Source organism: Bubalus bubalis, chromosome 1 (genome assembly GCF_019923935.1).
Source record: "Bubalus bubalis isolate 160015118507 breed Murrah chromosome 1, NDDB_SH_1, whole genome shotgun sequence".
In the NCBI taxonomy this organism is placed as follows: domain Eukaryota; kingdom Metazoa; phylum Chordata; class Mammalia; order Artiodactyla; family Bovidae; genus Bubalus; species Bubalus bubalis.
In genome coordinates this window covers 187,599,885-187,616,712 of record NC_059157.1, presented here as the reverse complement: position 1 = coordinate 187,616,712, position 16,828 = coordinate 187,599,885, and the positions used below count along the sequence as shown (strand labels likewise).

General features: G+C 46.4%; 1 protein-coding gene across 4 annotated transcripts; it reads left to right on the top strand.

Moving 5' to 3' along the window:
- The first annotated feature begins 2,288 nt into the window (after positions 1-2,288).
- RSPH1 (radial spoke head component 1) lies at positions 2,289-15,483 on the top strand. 4 transcript variants are annotated; one of them, XM_044947409.2, is made up of 9 exons: positions 2,291-2,563; positions 4,331-4,444; positions 4,547-4,652; positions 6,022-6,112; positions 6,588-6,723; positions 10,659-10,730; positions 13,208-13,367; positions 14,333-14,498; positions 15,275-15,483. In XM_044947409.2, the coding sequence occupies exons 1-8, from the start codon at positions 2,510-2,512 to the stop codon at positions 14,491-14,493; spliced, it is 894 nt and encodes a 297-aa protein (XP_044803344.2). In that variant the 5' UTR covers positions 2,291-2,509; the 3' UTR covers positions 14,494-14,498; positions 15,275-15,483. The 4 variants fall into 4 exon arrangements, with proteins under 4 accessions (XP_044803357.2, XP_044803344.2, XP_044803352.2 ...); XM_006040937.4 differs by having other exon boundaries at positions 2,293-2,563; positions 14,333-14,473; XM_044947422.2 differs by lacking the exon at positions 14,333-14,498 and having other exon boundaries at positions 2,289-2,563.
- Positions 15,484-16,828: the final 1,345 nt, after the last annotated feature.

Here is a 16,828-nt window from a genome sequence, read left to right as displayed (position 1 = left end):
GAGGATCTTGGCAGGCTAAAGTCCATGGGGTCACAAAGAGTCAGATGCGACTGAGCACACATGCACCACCAAATGGCCAGGACTTGATTAATAGCTGAGAGTTTACCTAATTTTTGCCCCCATTTCCACCTTAGGGCCAATCAGAGAAAGCTGAATTTCTACCCTCACCCATCACATAGGATGCCTGGGTTCTCCTGAGCCCTACAGCAGTTTCCCCCATACTCTCAGCCTCCAATCAGGATACTCAGCTCTTACCTTTTTTCCTCTATAAAGTTTTCCCACTTCTCTGTCTGATTTTTAGTCTCTTTCAAAATATAAGTGATCGTGACTGACTCTATTGCTAGAGCAAGCCCCAAATAAAAGTCTTTGCTTGCTCTCATTGGGTGGTTTTTGTTTATTTCCACATGCAAAATAGAGATGTTTTCAAGTATATGTGATAAAGGAAAGGAAAGTGAAGTCGCTTAGTCGTATCCAACTCTTTGCGACCCCATGGACTGTAACCTACCAAGCTCCTCTGTCCATGGGATTTTCCAGGCAATAGTACTGGAGTGGGTTGCCATTTCCTTCTCCAGGGGATATTCCCGACCCAGGGATCAAACCCAGGTCTCCCACATTGTAGACAGACACTTAACCATCTGAGCCACTGGGGAAGTCCATATGTGATAAAGGAAGAACATATTTGCATCTCACCTGGGGATCTAAAGGCTCATGTGGACTGGATTTCCCTGGCTTGGTTGATCATCCATTATGTGCAAAACACTTTTCTAGGTGTTGTGGGGAGGCAGAGATGAGGACAATGTGGCTCCTGAGTGTCCAATAATCAGACAACCACCTGGATGACTGTGATGTGAGACAGAGCTTGTCCTGTGTGTATGATAAAGATGGCTCAAGGTACAATGGGAATTAAGAGAAAGACAGTGATAACAACTCACTTGAAGGATCAGAAGAAGCTGCAGGTGGAAGGTGTCCAATATTTAGAGTAAAAAATTAAAAATACAGATAAATATGGTTAATATATACTAATAAAAACTCACTACTTTAAATTTTACATATTGTCATGCTCAGACCTTTAAACTAGATAGACAGATGGATAGATAGATAATAAACAGATGATACAGAGAGGTGAAGTCCTTTCCTCTTTCTCCAACCCTGTCCCTTTCTTTCTCCCCGGGGGCATCCTTATCATGAATTTGGAGCTTTTTCTGGAAGTGCTTCCTTAGCCAGTCTTTGAAGAATGGCTCTGACTATAGGCAAGGCCATCAGAAGGAAGACTTCCAGGGGAAGCATTTGGCACAGGCCAAGACACAGACGTGGGGAAGTGAAGGATGCGTTGGGGACTGTGCTCATGGTTTGCTTTTATCTGAATCAGGTAACAAGTATAGGAAGGTGTTGATGGACCAGGAGGCCGAGAGGATGACTTGGGATTTGAATATGGAGATAGTGAATACAGTGGTCTGCATGCAGTCTGGTCTGCACGTGGGTTTCCAAGTAGAAGAGGAGGGTGAAGTGGTTAAGAGTGCCTAAGTCTGGAGACAAACAGGCTGAATCAGAGCCTATTGCCAGAGTTAACAAGGGGAGAAGGTCTGGATTAGCGTGGTGACAAGAGGAGCTGGGAAGGAGATCATGAGGGGTCCTGGGCAGACCAAGTGTCAGATAACTGGAGGGAAGATAGGAAGAGAGGCCCATTTAAGAGTGGGAATGAGTGTGAATGTGTGTGCGTGTGTGTGAGGGATCGAGCTTCACTGGGAACTCCCAGGAGACTGGTCTCACATCTGGGATAGAGGAGGGGTGTCAAACCCTGATGGGCTTCAGGGTAGACTTGCATCTGCTAATGAGTCGGAGCTGACTCCTTGAGTCAGGAGAAGATGCTTACAAACATAAGAAAAGATATCGAAGAACGCATCTCTGTGGACCGCCAACATGGAAGGGTCAGAAGAGCCCAGAAAGGTGATGAGGGGCAGGCAGGGCCTATGGAGAGACCCAAGGAACCAAGGGCCAGGGCTGAGAAGGGTGTGTCCACCTCTAGGAGGGGCGAGGTCTTTCCAGAGCTGGCCCTATAAGCTTCCTCCATCCCTTCTCATTTCAGCATCACCCAGCCGCTGGTTAAAGGGGACAGCCACGTGGTGTCCAGGTAAGAGAGCAGGTGGGTACCCAATACGCCTCAGGCCCCGCCCCCTCCCTCCTCCGTGGGTGATGATTGGCCGAGGCTCTCCTTACATTGTTATGACAGCACCTGAAGGCAGGCATTGGCTCCTTCCCAAGCCGTCCCGTCCCAGGCCCCGCCCCTCTCTCTTCCCGGAAGGCGACTGGCGATTGCGTCCCGTTGCTATGACAGCACCCGAAGGTTAACGGTTACCCCTCCCTTGCCTCCCGGCTTCTCCGCAAGGGCTGGGAGCGAGAGAGCCTGGCTGCGTCTCCATGGCAACGGCGGACGCGGTGGTGCAGGCAGCTGGTACCTACCGACTAGAAAGGCGCAGGCGGCAGCGGGCATCCAGACTGGGGCGAAGCCATGTCGGACCTGGGCTCAGAAGAGTTGGAAGAGGAGGGAGAGAATGATCTTGGGGTGAGAGTTCCGGGTAAGGGAGGAGCTCGCAGGGTTGCGTGGACCCTTGGAAACCGGGTTCAGAGAGTGGGGCGGTCTGGAGGCCCGCCACAGCCCCTCCGGGAGGCCCAGTCAAGGACAAGGACCATGCTGGCCACAGCGGGCGCTGCGTCCTGCAAGTTGGCTCTGAAAGGTGAAACGTTTTGACGTCCGCTTACCACATCCCTTCTCGCTCCCCCTTCCACCGTTCCTCCTCCCGTTAAAGGCAAAGATTTCCGAATAGAAGGCATTGGAAGCGTCCTGCTGTTACCCTCCACGGAGGCAGTTTCCTTGAATGGCTGGTCATCCCAAGCTGGGCTCTTCCGACCCTTCCATGATGCCCTCTTCTCCTTCTGCCCTCAATCTTTCCCAGCATCAGGGACTTTCCAATGCTGTTCACATCAGATGACCAAAATCCTGGAGTTTCAACTTCAGCATCAGTCCTTCCAATGAATATTCAGGATTGATTTCTCTTAAGATTGACTGGTTTGATTTCCTTGTTGTCCAAGGGACTGAGAAAGGTGCCAACCTTGCGGCTCGTTTTGGGTATATTTGGGAGTCTCTGGGGCAGGAAGAAGAGTCTTTTATACATTTTGATTTAGACTAACCCTGAAACAAATTTGTAAGGTTATAAAAATTTGCCTTATATTCTGAGCATGAATTTCTGAGCCAAACAGTGCTAGAAAAGCACAAAAACTGCAAAAATGTTTTTTCCCCGAAGCCCTTGATTTAATGTGTCTGAATTTGTGCTAATGTCTATCCAGATCCAATTCCAGGTCAGATCATTCTCTGTGCCCTTGCCATTTCATTGTTTATTATTTACATGCTACACCCGTGTAATTAGGTGCTTGAGAAACATGTCTTTTATGAAGGATAGAGACAATAAGGAAATGAGAAGCTAGTATTGTTTTTTATTGATTTACTTTAAAGATGTGTGTGTGTATGTGTGTGTTAGTCACTCAGTTGTGTCCAATTCTTTGCAACCCCATGGACTATAGCTCTCCAGGTTCCTTTGTCCATGGAATTCTCCAGGCAAGAATACTGGAGTGGGTTGCCATTCTCTTCTCCAGAGCATCTTCCCAACCCAGGGATTGAACCCAGGTCTCCTGCATTGCAGGCAGATTCTTTACCATCTGAGTCACCACGGAAGCCCACTATAAAGATAGATATGTAATTATTTCCCTATTGGGCTATGAGTGTTTGAACCTTAAGTCTCTTGAGTTTAAAAATCAGTTAAACTGAACTGAGTTTGGAAACTCAAGCTGACCATTGAGCCTGGTTCATTCCTCAGCTCCCTCTGTTCCTCTGCTGACATCAGAGCTTTCCTCAAGGTCAAAGCTGTCTTCAGGCCACGGACACCCAGGGATGACTTGTATTTTAAATTATGGATTATTGGAAGAAGGTGGGTTCAGGATCTGTTCCACCTGAAAATGCTGTTAATACTTCAAACATGTCCTTGTAAAGAACACAACTTGGACCATCTTGCATTTTCCCCCAAGTGGCTGGTTTTGTTTACAGTGTAAAGGATTGTCATAATAAAGTGGAGGGAGAGAGTGAATGTCCACCATGGACAGGGACCAGCTGTGTGGGCTTGGACTGATGCTCCATGTCTCCCAGGCCTGGAGCCTACCTCACCTGTAAGACAAGGCCAAGGGTTGGGAGAATTCAGTGGAATACTATTGAATTCATGAAATGCTTAGCACATGGTTAGTGCTTAATAAAGAGTAGCTGTGATTATCTTCTGTCCAGGAATATGAAGGGGAACGGAATGAGGCAGGTGAACGGCATGGACACGGGAAAGCAAGACTGCCCAATGGGGACATATATGAAGGGAACTATGAGCATGGTAAAAGACACGGCCAGGTCAGAATCGGTGACTTGAGTGGGTGGTTTTCCCGATTTAATGCTCTATTAGCAATCATTAAATCCAGGAGTGATATAAATTATATCATCACTGTGTTTCAGGGGATCTACAAATTTAAAAATGGTGCTCGGTACATCGGAGAATATGTTAGAAACCAAAAGCACGGCCAAGGCACGTTCATCTACCCAGATGGATCGAGATATGAAGGTAAAGTGTTACCACGAAGCAAACCTTCTTGCTGGGGCGGGGGCGGGGGGGTAGGGTGTAGGGAAGCTGCGGGATGAGGGTAGACCCGGGGTAGTAGGGTGGACCGAGGCCATTGGTGCTTGGTGTATTCTTCTCCTTGGAGTTGTTTTTGCTGTTTTCCATTTCTGACCAGCCCCTCTTCTGATGAACACAGTGTCTGTTTATATGATGATTCTTTCACTGAGGGCTTCTGCTCTGGGAGGCGTTCTTACCTCTGCCGTAGTTGTAACCTCTGTGTTACATGGCAGAGTCATGTCTCAGGAAGATTCTTGCCCCCTAACATGAACCTCACTGTTGCTCCCCCCACCACTGTCACCTGTGTGATGACAAGTGAAAGTGAAAGTGAAGTCGCTCAGTCGTGTCCGACTCTTTGCGACCCCATGGACTGTAGCCCACCAGGCTCCTCCGTCCATGGGATTTTCCAGGCAAGAATACTGGAGTGGGTTGCCATTTCCTTCTCCAGGGGATCTTCCCCACCCAGGGATTGAAACCGGGTTTCCCTCATTGTAGGCAGATGCTTTACTGTCTGAGCCACCAGGGAAGTCAATCCCAACAACAGATGAAGGCAGTTCCGACAGGCAGGGCTGGGTGGTGAGCTTCGCAAACCGCGTGCAAAGGTTAGGCTCTGGGCTGCTTTTCTGGGCAGAAATTGTCTAGTTTTCATCAGATTTCCAAAAAGGTCTGTGAGCCCAACCCTGGTGCTGGGGTGACAATAGGTGTGACCTTATTCAGGGACGTCATTCCGCCTCGTTTCTGCCTCCTCCTCTTCAGTGTGAGGACTAGATGGATTCACACAGGTGAGATGCTCAGAGCCAGGGCTAACCGATAGTACTTGTTCAGTAAATGCAGGCGAGGGACGATGTCGCTTGTGTGACAGCGGCGTGTCTTAGCTCGGATGCCACCTTCTCCGGGGGCAGGCTGGAGCGGCCTGTCTGCTGGCCACGTGAAACCAGAGCCGAGGCTGCCTCGGAACTTCTGCTGGAACCCGAGACCGAAGTGGAGAGTGTCGCTGCTCTTCCTTCTAGCAATGGGATTTCTCTTTTGTTTTGTTTCATGAATCTTAGAAAACTGGCTCCAGACATAGCTCCATCTGCTTTTTAAATCAGCTCAAAGCAATTTAATTTAGGATTTAATTGAATTCTTTTAAATCCTTAGGAGCCTAATCTCATTGTGGTCATTTTGATTTCAGTGTAGATGTTAATCTAATTTGAACAACATTTCTATTTATATATGTTATTACGTATGACAAGATATTTGTTATGTATGATAAAATATGTACATATGTGGAGATACATATGTACATACACACATGTGTGTGCGGTCCCTCCAGGGGAGTGGGCAGACGACCTGCGGCATGGCCACGGCGTGTACTACTACGTCAACAACGATACCTACACCGGAGAATGGTTTGCCCACCAAAGGTTCGATTCCCTCCTCGGACCCACAGCTCGGTTCATGTCGTGAGCACACGACCGTGACTAAGCAACATCATGACCTGAGCCCACTGGGCAGCGTGGCCCTGCAGTTCATAGCTTTAGGGTGAGCCTGTGGGCAATGCCCTGTTGGTCAGGTGCGTTCCCCGGGAAACAGGCCCAAGGGCCCCAAGCCATGGAGGACACAGGACAACCTGCTGGGGCTGAACCACAGCTCCCGGGAGCCCTGCCCCTTGCCTGAGCCAACCAGCTGATGGGCAGGAGGTCGCCGCTGCCCAGCAGGGGTGCCCAGCCATGCCTGGACTGTGAACAGGATGTGTTTTGAATGAGCCCAGATATAGAAGCCATTTCGTTTGTGAGCCACATCAGCCTAGGCCCCCTGGATTTAAATTTCTGTCTCATAAACCTGGAAGGGTTTTCACTGCAGCAGAACCAAGTGTGTTGTGCTCCTTGTCTTCACCAGGCATGGGCAGGGCACCTACTTCTATGCAGAGACGGGCAGCAAGTACGTGGGTACCTGGGTGAATGGCCAACAGGAGGGCGCAGCTGAGCTCATCCACCTGAACCACAGGTACCAGGGCAAGTTCTTGAACAAAAACGTAAGTCAATGGGCAGTGACATTTGCCAGTGAAATAAGCAGCACCCTCCGTGCCCCACCCCCTGCCCTGCTTGTGACTATGTGTGAGCAGGAAAGAGGACAAACCCAGGCAAACCATCCACCCGCTCCAGACAGGGAGACAGAGCTGAGCCTCTCTGTTACCCACAGAGGACAGGGTGGGCGCGGGGGAGGCTTGGCGGGTCTCTGCATCTCTGTAACATTCACACAGCCTCCCAGCAGTGGGAATCCTTATAGCATTGGGGCATCTTGACCTGGTCTCATAAGTAAATTGGATATGAAATACTTACTTGTTTGAATGACTGAGCAGTTGGGCATGTGATGTTTTGACTTTCTTTCTCCTGAGAGGCCCACAGCCTGAGCCTGGGAAGGAAGACCCCATGAATTCCTCCCTTGAGCTCTGTGCCAGCCCACCCACTCCAGGCTACGGTGGGATTGGAGGGCTGCTCCTGGCCTTGGGCCTGGAGGTTTCCAGTTCACAGTACCCACGATTGATCATCTCTGTCTGGAGGATTCTGTGGCCTTGCTTGTCCTACTTCCCAAGCCCTGGTGGGATGCAGAGAAACCCTGAATCATTTGGAACCTACCTACCACCCTGCATTTGCTATAGCTTTGATCAGGGGTTGAACAGACACTTTCCACAAAAAGAGAGTTTTTGGAGCAAATGAAAGGTGTTAGATGTTGACATAGGGAACATCCAACTGATTTAATAAAGTTGCCCCAGATTCCAGTTTTCATTCCCGTATAATTCACGCCCTTATTACAGATTCTACTTGTAGTCTCTTTAGTGCAGGCAGCTTTTCCTCAAATCTATACATTAAACATGTTTGCTGTTTTAGTCGTTCAGTCGTGTCTGACTCTTTGTGATCCCATGGACTATAGCCTACCAGGCTCCTCTGTCCATGGGATTTCCCAGGCAGGAATACTAGAGTGGGTTGCCAGTTCCTTCTCCACTGAGTATGTCATTCTTGCAAAATTCTCCTGGGATATTTTTTTTTGGCACAGGGAGGTGAGTGGAGGAAAGAGAATTTAACACAAGTTGGTCGGGAGGAATCAATGAATATGGTGAACTTAAACCAACCTGAGGAATGAGAATGAAAGTGAGACTTCGTTCTGCCAGTTAGTAAAAGATTTAAAGTTGCACAGGTAACACATCAGGATGTTCCACTTGTAAAACACTCCGCCTCTGGACTCCTCCTCACTCACCTCAAGCGGCCTGGAGGTACAGACTTATACAGACAGCTCATACAGAAGTGCAGTGTGGGGATTTTAACTATACAAATAGGACCACTCTGTTATCAGGACACAAAAATATGCCCAGAGAAACATCTTTTATCTTTGTGCACATTTGGAAGTTTTTATGTTGGTTAGCTACTGGAATTGGAGAATCTACAAGTATTAATATTTTTTTTCTTACAGATGCTGGTGATTTATTGATGATTAGATGCAGTAAATGTTGTATATAACTTAGTTTCATTCTACCTTAATAATATTGCATCATTTTTTGAGTAATTACTATGTGCCAGGCATTGTTCTAAGTATTTCACATGTATTAACTCATATAATTTAAAATAAGTGTACCCATTGAAAAAAAAAAAAGTGTACCCATTGATGTATAAGTATACCAAAAACAAAGACAGGTTAAACTGAGGCTCCCAAAGTTGTTCTGTTAAGTGGTAGAGCTAGGATTCAAATGCCAGCAGCCTACTGCTGGAGCTTGTGTTCCTAGATTTGGTATTTTTTTCAAACTGTTGATATTTTAAATGATGCCAGATACTGCCGATTGTCCTGAAAAGCTGAGCCAGTTTATATTCTGATCAACAGGATATGGGAGTCTCATCACATTTTCCCAACAACATTGGATTTTATTAGTCTTTTTTTTTTTCAAACCTAATTGGGTAAAAAATGTTATCTCATAGTTTTACTGTGCAGTTCACTGGTTACTGGTGAGGCCCAGCATCTTCAAACACTTCTCCTGCTAGTCTGACTGTCTTCCTTCAGAGACTTACCTGTTCACATCCTTGCTGGCAGGCTGTGAAATATACGATAAAGCTTCAATAACGAAAACAGAGTGCCGCTAGGTTAGAGATATACATAGTCAGGGACTTAGGTCAAAGAGTAGACAGATTCAAGCATATATAGTAATTCAGCACTTGAAAGGATGTCATTTCCAGTTGAAAGAAATGGTGGGGAGAAATCAAGAAATGGTGCTGGGAGAGCCTGATGACAACTTGGGAGAAAAAAAAACCAGAGTTTGTCCTTCAGCATTTAGGTGAAGACACTGGGTTGGCCAAAAAGTTCATTTGGGGTTTTCCATATGACGCCATGGAAAATCCAAGCACATGTTTTGGCTAACCATACTTGCTAGAAGAAATAAAGATTTAAATGTAAACAGAAAGTCACAGACAGAAAAATAGGCATTTTTTTTTTTTGAGAAATATGGACTTTCTAAACAGAAATATAAAGGAAAAACCAAGAGATCCCACTTGACAAACATAATCCCATATAGATTAGAAAACACCATAAAGAAAATTTAAAACCTAAAGGACAAATGGGCTTGGGATATTTGTAACATGTAATATGTAAAGCACTTATGTCAATCAGCATGATTTAAATTTCAAAAATGTTGAAAAAATTAAACCTTGCTAATAATGTAAAAGATGTGACTTAAAATTCTGAGGTTCTATTTTTTTACATATAAGAATGTAAAGATAGAACAAATGTTAATGCCCAGAAAAAAATAAGGGTTTGAGGACAAAGGGATCTTAAGTGCTGTTGTGGGAGTGAAAGTTACTAGAGGCTCATTCTGATAAAATCTATCAGATTATCTGTCTACCTATACATACTTTTGTCCAGAAATTCAATTTCTATAAACTTACTTTGAGGAAATTATCAAGACTGTATGTAAAGATTTAGCTCAGAATATGTTTACATAGTGTTTTTTGTCAAAGTATCAGCATAACAAATATTAACAACAGTGAGTAAAATAGATGATGATTCCTTGATGAAATAGCATACCACGTTGACTACTGATGTTATGGAAGAGTATCTCTAAATATGTTCATACTCTCAGTTCAGTTTAGTCACTCAGTCGTGTCTGACTCTGTGACCCCATAGACTGTAGCACGCCAGGCTTCCCTGTCCATCACCAATTCCCAGAGCTTGCTCAAACTCTGGCCATTGAGTCGGTGATGCCATCCAACCATCTCATCCTCTGTTGTCCCCTCCTCCTCCTGCCTTCAACCTTTCCCAGCATCATGGTCTTTTCCAGTGAGTCAGTTCTTCGCACCATGTAGCCAAAGTATTGGAGCTTCAGCTTCAGCATCAGTCCTTCCAATGAATATTCAGGATGGATTTCCTTTAGGATTGACTGGTCTAATCTCCTTGCAGTCCAAGGGACTCTCAAGAGTCTTCTCCAACACCACAGTTCAAAAGCATCAATTCTTTGGGGCTTAGCTTTCTTTATTGTCCAACTCTCACATCCATACATGACTACTGGGAAAACCGTAGTTTTGACTAGATGGACCTTTGTTGGCAAAGTAATGTCTCTGCTTTTTGAATCAACTATATTTCCATAAATATTTTAAAATTATTTATTAGTAGTCCTTTTCTAGCTAGTTTGACTGTGGGTGTTGACTAAGTAAAATTTCTGTCATAAATACTTTTGTAAAGAAATAAAATGTAGTTTTTTTTTTTTTTTTAACAAATGTAAGGGGACCTACACTTTGCATTCCATCAGCTGTTAGTTTACAAAGCCATCTTTAATTTGTACTGGATTTCCCCCAGTTCCATGATTCTGGGTAGAGCTTATGCAGGTCACATTTATACTCTATGTACTTTGTATACACATTTACACATTTTGTACTTTCTACCGAGCGTTGACACTAGAGAATGAAGTTGGTTTCTCTTTGCTCATAGCCTGTTGGCCCTGGAAAGTACGTGTTTGATATTGGATGTGAACAGCACGGGGAGTATCGCTTGACTGACGTGGTAAGTTGCAGAGTCTGTATCTTTTTCTACATTCATAGGCAAATAAACTGTTCGATGATGCTGACCCTGTAGATCTATGTTGGGATCAATTGCCCTGAGGCAGTATAGGAAATGGAGTCGGGCAGAAGGGAAAGTTGGGTTGTGATGGGACCCTGTGGGAGCTCTGAAATGGTATAACCCTTCAAAGTGTCCTGAACAGGGCTTCCCTGGTGGCCCAGTGGTAAAGAATCTGCCTGCCAGTACAGGAGACAAGGGTTCGATCCCTGATATGGGAAGATTCCACAAGCCCCAGAGCAACTAAGCCCATGCGCCCCAACTATTGAGCCTTTGCTCTCAAGTCCAGGAGCCACATCCATGGAAACCTGCATGCCCTAGAGCTGGTGCTCTGCAACAAGAGAAGTGTCCACAGTGAGAAGCCTGCACACCCAAAGGAAGAGTAGCCCCGGCTCACTGCAACTAGAGAAAGTCAGAGCAGCAACCAAGACCCAGCACAGCCAAAAATAAATAAAATAATTTTTAAAAATGTTCTCAACAGAGGCCAGGTACCTTAGACTCCCATGTGGACCAGTCACTGGGTGTGGGCTGCCCGTGGACGGAGAGGGGGCATGAAACCTAGGCTGTGCAGCTTGCTTTGGCCAAGGGCAGTTCACGGGAGGGACTTTGCTATGAGTGAGCAGCCACCCACCCTCCAGCAGCTGGAAGAAGGAGGGCCTGAATCTTGGGGGGAGAGCACGTGAGCACCTACGAGTGACGAGACAGCAGGCACCCCCTAGACGGTAGTTCTGCAATGCAGTCCCCGGCTTGCAGCTTTGGCAATGCCTGGCAGTCTGTTCCATATGCAGGTTACTGGACCTCACCCCAGACCTCCTGAATCAGAAACCCTGGGGCTGGGCCAGCGATCTGTACATTAACAACCTCTCCAGGGGACTGTGGTACAACTGAAGTCTGAGCTCCACTGTCCTGGGGTCCTGGCATCACCCTTCCTGAGGGACAAATTTTTAAACCAAGGAGTGAGGTTTATTTCTGAGTGACTCAGGGGAAGTATTAGGCAGGGATCTGTCACTCTGTGTGTTAGATATTATCATGTTTGTAGCAGTGAAGTTTTCCATATTTATAGGACTGATGTTCGAATTTTTGGAATTTTGTGATGGGTACAAATCTGAGAAGTAGACAAATACGCTTGGCAACATCGACATATGTGGCTGTTAACCACTGTTGGAATTATACATCATGGTGGTGAGGGACAGGGAGGCCTGGTGTCGTGCAGTCCTTAGGGTTGCAAAGAGTTGGACATGATTTGGCAACTGAACTACAACAAATAAACTATTCCACGTTTAGAACTGATGGACTTTGTTTACTTTGTGTTTTATTTTTCTCTCCATTATCCTTGAGACTAGAACTTAAGAGTCCATGCCCTTGCACGTCCTTACGTGGATGTCTTTGGGTGTCTTTAGGTTTTTGCTTACAGTAATGTTGACGCTGAATCTTGACCTCTGTCCACTCATGCAGAATTGAATCTCAGAGACAGAGTTTTGATGAAAAGACTAGCTTTACTGGTTTGCCAGGCAAAGGCAGACATAGCGAGCTAATGCTTTCCACACTGTCCCAAGGCGGCAGGGATTTGGTGAGGAGTTTCATAGCAGTGGTTCAAGGGCAGGGTTTTGACGAGGATGGGGTGTGTGTGGGTCCTGCGGTCCTTTAATCTGGCCGCAGGTGTTCCCCTGATGAGTTCTGTGGTTCTCCAGGTTATCCCCTGGCCGCAGGTGTTCCCCTGATGAGTTCTGTGGTTCTCCAGGTTATCCAACTATGACCTTCTCTCCAGAATGAAGAATGTTTCATCACGTAGTTAACATCTTCCACTTGTTAGGGTTTCAGTTCTGCAGAAGAGCTCAAAGACACAGTTCTGTGTGTCTCTTGAAGCAGAATTGGGCCTCTTCCCCAAGGCTTGTTGTTTCTCGGCTGCTCCTCCCTCGTCTCTGCATCCCTTCGCTTCCCTGGTTAGCAAGTGCCTGAACCTGCCCTTGGGAACTCAGGGAAGGTCATAAAGGCTGGAGTCTGTTTCCTACAAACAAGAAATGGGGGACACAGAAAGACATCCATGCCCAGGAGCCCCATGGGGTCCTACTTGGTTTCAGTGTTTGTTTCGTTATGTTTGAAGAATCTTAGAGCTGAAATGTAGCTGAATGGTTGCAAAGAGTCGTTCGTTCTGGCCATTTCTTAACTGGAAACGGTAGTCTGAAAACCTCTTGCACTGTCACCGAAATGAGTGCGGGAGCTGTACTGACCCCACTTAGATTTCTTGTCCTTGTTGTTTTAAGCTCCATTTTGAGCTCTCGAAGTATACCATTGACACTGGCAATTACTCTGATCACTGAATCCTGTTATAGAAATGTTAAAGCACCTTTTAAAACCTGTCCCATCGACCTGCACTGTACACATCCCATGCATGTTGGTCAATTTACATTGTTTTAACTTAGGAAAGAGGAGAAGAGGAGGAGGAGGAGGAGACACTGATAACTGTCATTCCAAAATGGAAAGCCACCAAAATCACAGAGCTGGCCTTGTGGACCCCAACCCTCCCCCAGGAGCAGCCCGCTGCAGACAGACCAGGCCAGGAGGAGGCCCCAGGAGCTGAGGGTATGGAGGTCTAAGGGGGTGAGGGGAATGGGGCTCTCCGGGGAGCAGGCTCTGAGTCCTTCTCCTTGGCCTGTGACTGGCTGTGGGCATGACCTGGGCAAGGTTCCGACTGCAACTGGAGTGACAGGTCCTTCCTGAAGGACAGCACTTCTCTGTGACCATCACAGGGGACTTCCTGGCAAGTCCTCAGGGGGCTGTGGAGGATCAAAGGTTACACTGGGCAGGAGCCCTTCTGTTGCAAGTGATTGAAAGTGTTAGTCACTCAGTCGTGTCCAACTCTTTGTGACCCCCATGGACTGTAGCCCACCAGGCTCCTCTGTCCATGGGATTCTGCAGGCAAGAACACTGAAGTGAATTGCCAGGCCCTTCTCCAGGAGATCTTCCTGATCCAGGGTCTCCTGCATTGCTGGCAGATTCTTTACCATCTGAGCCACCAAGGAAGCCCTAAGGGATTGAAGATCAAGTCCAGTTGGCCTAAGTGGAATAATACTGACACTAATTCATTGGTTCATACCACTGGACCAGTCGGGTAGGACGGCCTCAGGTCTGGTTGGATCAGGCATCTTCTCTCTGGTCTCCATTTTCCCGTGTACTGGCTCTACTTGGTGGTACCCCCTTCCCTTTGGAGACCAAAGCTCAGTGACTTTATCAGATTGTCACCCAATCTGCTCAAGAACCCTGGAAAACAGAAGGCTTCTTTCTCCATATGCTCATCAAAACCCCTGGGATATATACTGTACACTTAAAACAAAAAACCCTTGGGAATTAGATTATCAGACAAGGGATGCCCATCCCTAAACCTGTCACTGTGATGGGGACCGGGGACCAGGTGTCAGGCCTGGGTGGAGCTGAGACTCTGCGTTGGGGGTGGTCCCCTGATGGAGAGGTGGCCGCTGCTGTCAGCAGGAGGCAGGAGTGGGTGCTGAAAGGCGCCTGCTGATACCGTTTCCTTTTGTCCATCTCAGGTGGGGGCGAGATGGTGGAGGAGGTCCAGCCTCTGACCGATGTGTCAGAGGGGGAGTTAGAGTCGATGTGGCCTGGAGACGAGGAGGGAGACGCCAGTAGAGAGGACCGAGAGGAATTCCAATATGACAGCTTAGACCAGGGTGAGCCTGTGCTTCGGTGACCGAGGTGGGCAGAGGGGACGAGGCACTAGCACCCTGGAGTGGGCACAGCATTTTCTCTGCCTTTGCTGGAGGCCGTCCTTGGGTCAGGCCTGGGGGACTGACCCTGGGATCCAGGGTCATTCAGGGGATCCACCCTGGGAGTGTCACACCTTCTTAGCTGTCCTGCACAAGGACAGCTGTGTGACATGTGTTCTCTCTGACTCTGTCCTTGCTAGTCTCTGTTTCACCAAACACCAAATGACTTGGGTGTCCCGGTAGATAATGATGTGGCTTTATTTTATGACATGGTTTTCACCTTTATCACACTTTATAATAATGCTCTGTCTAGAAATATATAGCATACACCTTCAAAATGTAAACCCTTTCAACATTTAATTTTTCATCATTAATTCACATAAACACTATTATGGGGGTGGGGAAGGGGGGGTGGGGAGTGTGGATTACAGCCTCTGTAGAGATCAGAGTTTCAACAGTGTTGTTTATAAATTATAGTCCATCAATTTCATTACTGATCAGTGCACATAGGCAAAAGACAATGATGAACCTTACTCTCACTGACATGCATATTCTTATCTTAGCATTTACTCTGAAAATATTTTTTGCCTACTTTATTACTGGTACCAAAACAAAAACTATATAAGTCTGTCTAAGATAAAAGTTAACATTCCATGACTTTGCCTGATAATGTGTTTAATATTTGTTACAAAAGATCTGCAAGCAAATCAATAGTTTTTAAATAGAAATAAGGTTAATACACTCACGTTTCCTTTTTCTTCTCAGGAAACGTTAGTTTTGAAGAAGAGGAAGGCAGACAGTCAGAACTGCTAGAATAAGATGAAGCAAAGCCAGGATCGTAGGAGATGAATCAGAAAGATGCTCTGACACCAGCATAGTAATTACTGATGTATCACTAATTTTTCTTACTTAGTTGTTTGTTAAAATGTTTTATGATTGCAAATAAATTTCTTTATTTTCCTTTGTTTATGAAATAGCCTCTGCTTCAAGTTCTCAAGTTCTTTAAAAGTTACCAAGTTATTTTGCCATGATTTTTTAAAAGATTATTTTCTTTTAATGTGGACCATTTTTAAAGTTTTGATTGAATTTGTTACCATAACCAGCTGGTTACTTGAATTGATGCTTTTGGACTGTGGTGTTGGAGAAGACTCTTGAGAGTCCCTAGGACTGCAAGGAGATCCAACCAGTCCATTCTAAAAGAGATCAGTCCTGGGTGTTCATTGGAAGGACTGATGCTAAAGCTGAAACTCCAAAACTTTGGCCATCTCATGTGAAGAGTTGACTCATTGGAAAAGACCCTGATGCTGAGAGAGATTGGGGGCAGGAGGAAAAGGGGACGACAGAGGATGAGATGACTGGATGGCATCACCGACTCGATGGACATAGTTCAAGTGAACTCTGGGAGTTAGTGATGGACAGGGAGGCCTGGCGTGCTGCGATTCACGGGGTCGCAAAGAGTCGGACACAACTGAGCGACTGAACTGAACTGACTTGAAGTTGAAGCCCTTGCTCATTTACCATTCTTAAAATCCTAGGACCCTTAAGAATTATGCTGTACAAATTACACAAACTGGGTGGCTTTAAACAACTAAAAGGGCTTCCTGGGTGGCGCAGTGGTAAAGAATCCACCTGCCAATGCAGGAAATGCAAGAGACTCAGGTTTGATCCCTGGCTCAGGAAGATCCATCCCCTGGAGGAGGAAATGGCAACCCACTCCAGTATCCTTGCCTGGAGAATCCCATAGACAGAGGCGCCTGGAGGGTTATGAGAGAGCTAATTCTCAGGTAGGTTGATAAGGAGTCTGGGGCCCTCAAGGAGGAAGGGGTCCAGGGCCCTTGAGAGGAAAAAGGGGTCTGGGGCTCTCGAGGAGGAGATAGGGGTCTGGAGTTTTCAAAGAGGAGAAAAGGACAAAGGTTTTTTCCTTTATTGCTTTGTTTTAGTCAATATAGTATCTTCCTTCAGAGAAGGCAATGGCACCCCACTCCAGTACTTTTGCCTGGAAAATCTCATGGATGGAGGAGCCTGGTAGGCTGCAATCCATGGGGTCGCTAAGAGTCGGACACGACTGAGCGACTTCACTTTCACTTTTCACTTTCATGCATTGGAGAAGGAAATGGCAACCCACTCCAGTGTTCTTGCCTGGAGAATCCCAGGAACGGGGGAGCCTGGTGGCTGCCATCTATGGGGTCACACAGAGTCGGACACGACTGAAGTGACTTAGCATAGCATAGTATCTTCCTTGAGGACATGTTTTTCCTTCTTAAGACCCTTCTGAATAATCCTTTCATCTTAAAATGTATATTGTGGGAGTGGGTCTGG

Coding starts and splice junctions, on each gene's coding strand:
- RSPH1 (XM_006040937.4), top strand. CDS start 2,510: ATGTCGGACCTGGGCTCAGAAGAGTTGGAAGAGGAGGGAGAGAATGAT. Junction 2,564..4,330: donor AGGGAGAGAATGATCTTGGG/GTGAGAGTTCCG, acceptor TCTTCTGTCCAG/GAATATGAAGGGGAACGGAA. Junction 6,113..6,587: donor GAATGGTTTGCCCACCAAAG/GTTCGATTCCCT, acceptor TGTCTTCACCAG/GCATGGGCAGGGCACCTACT.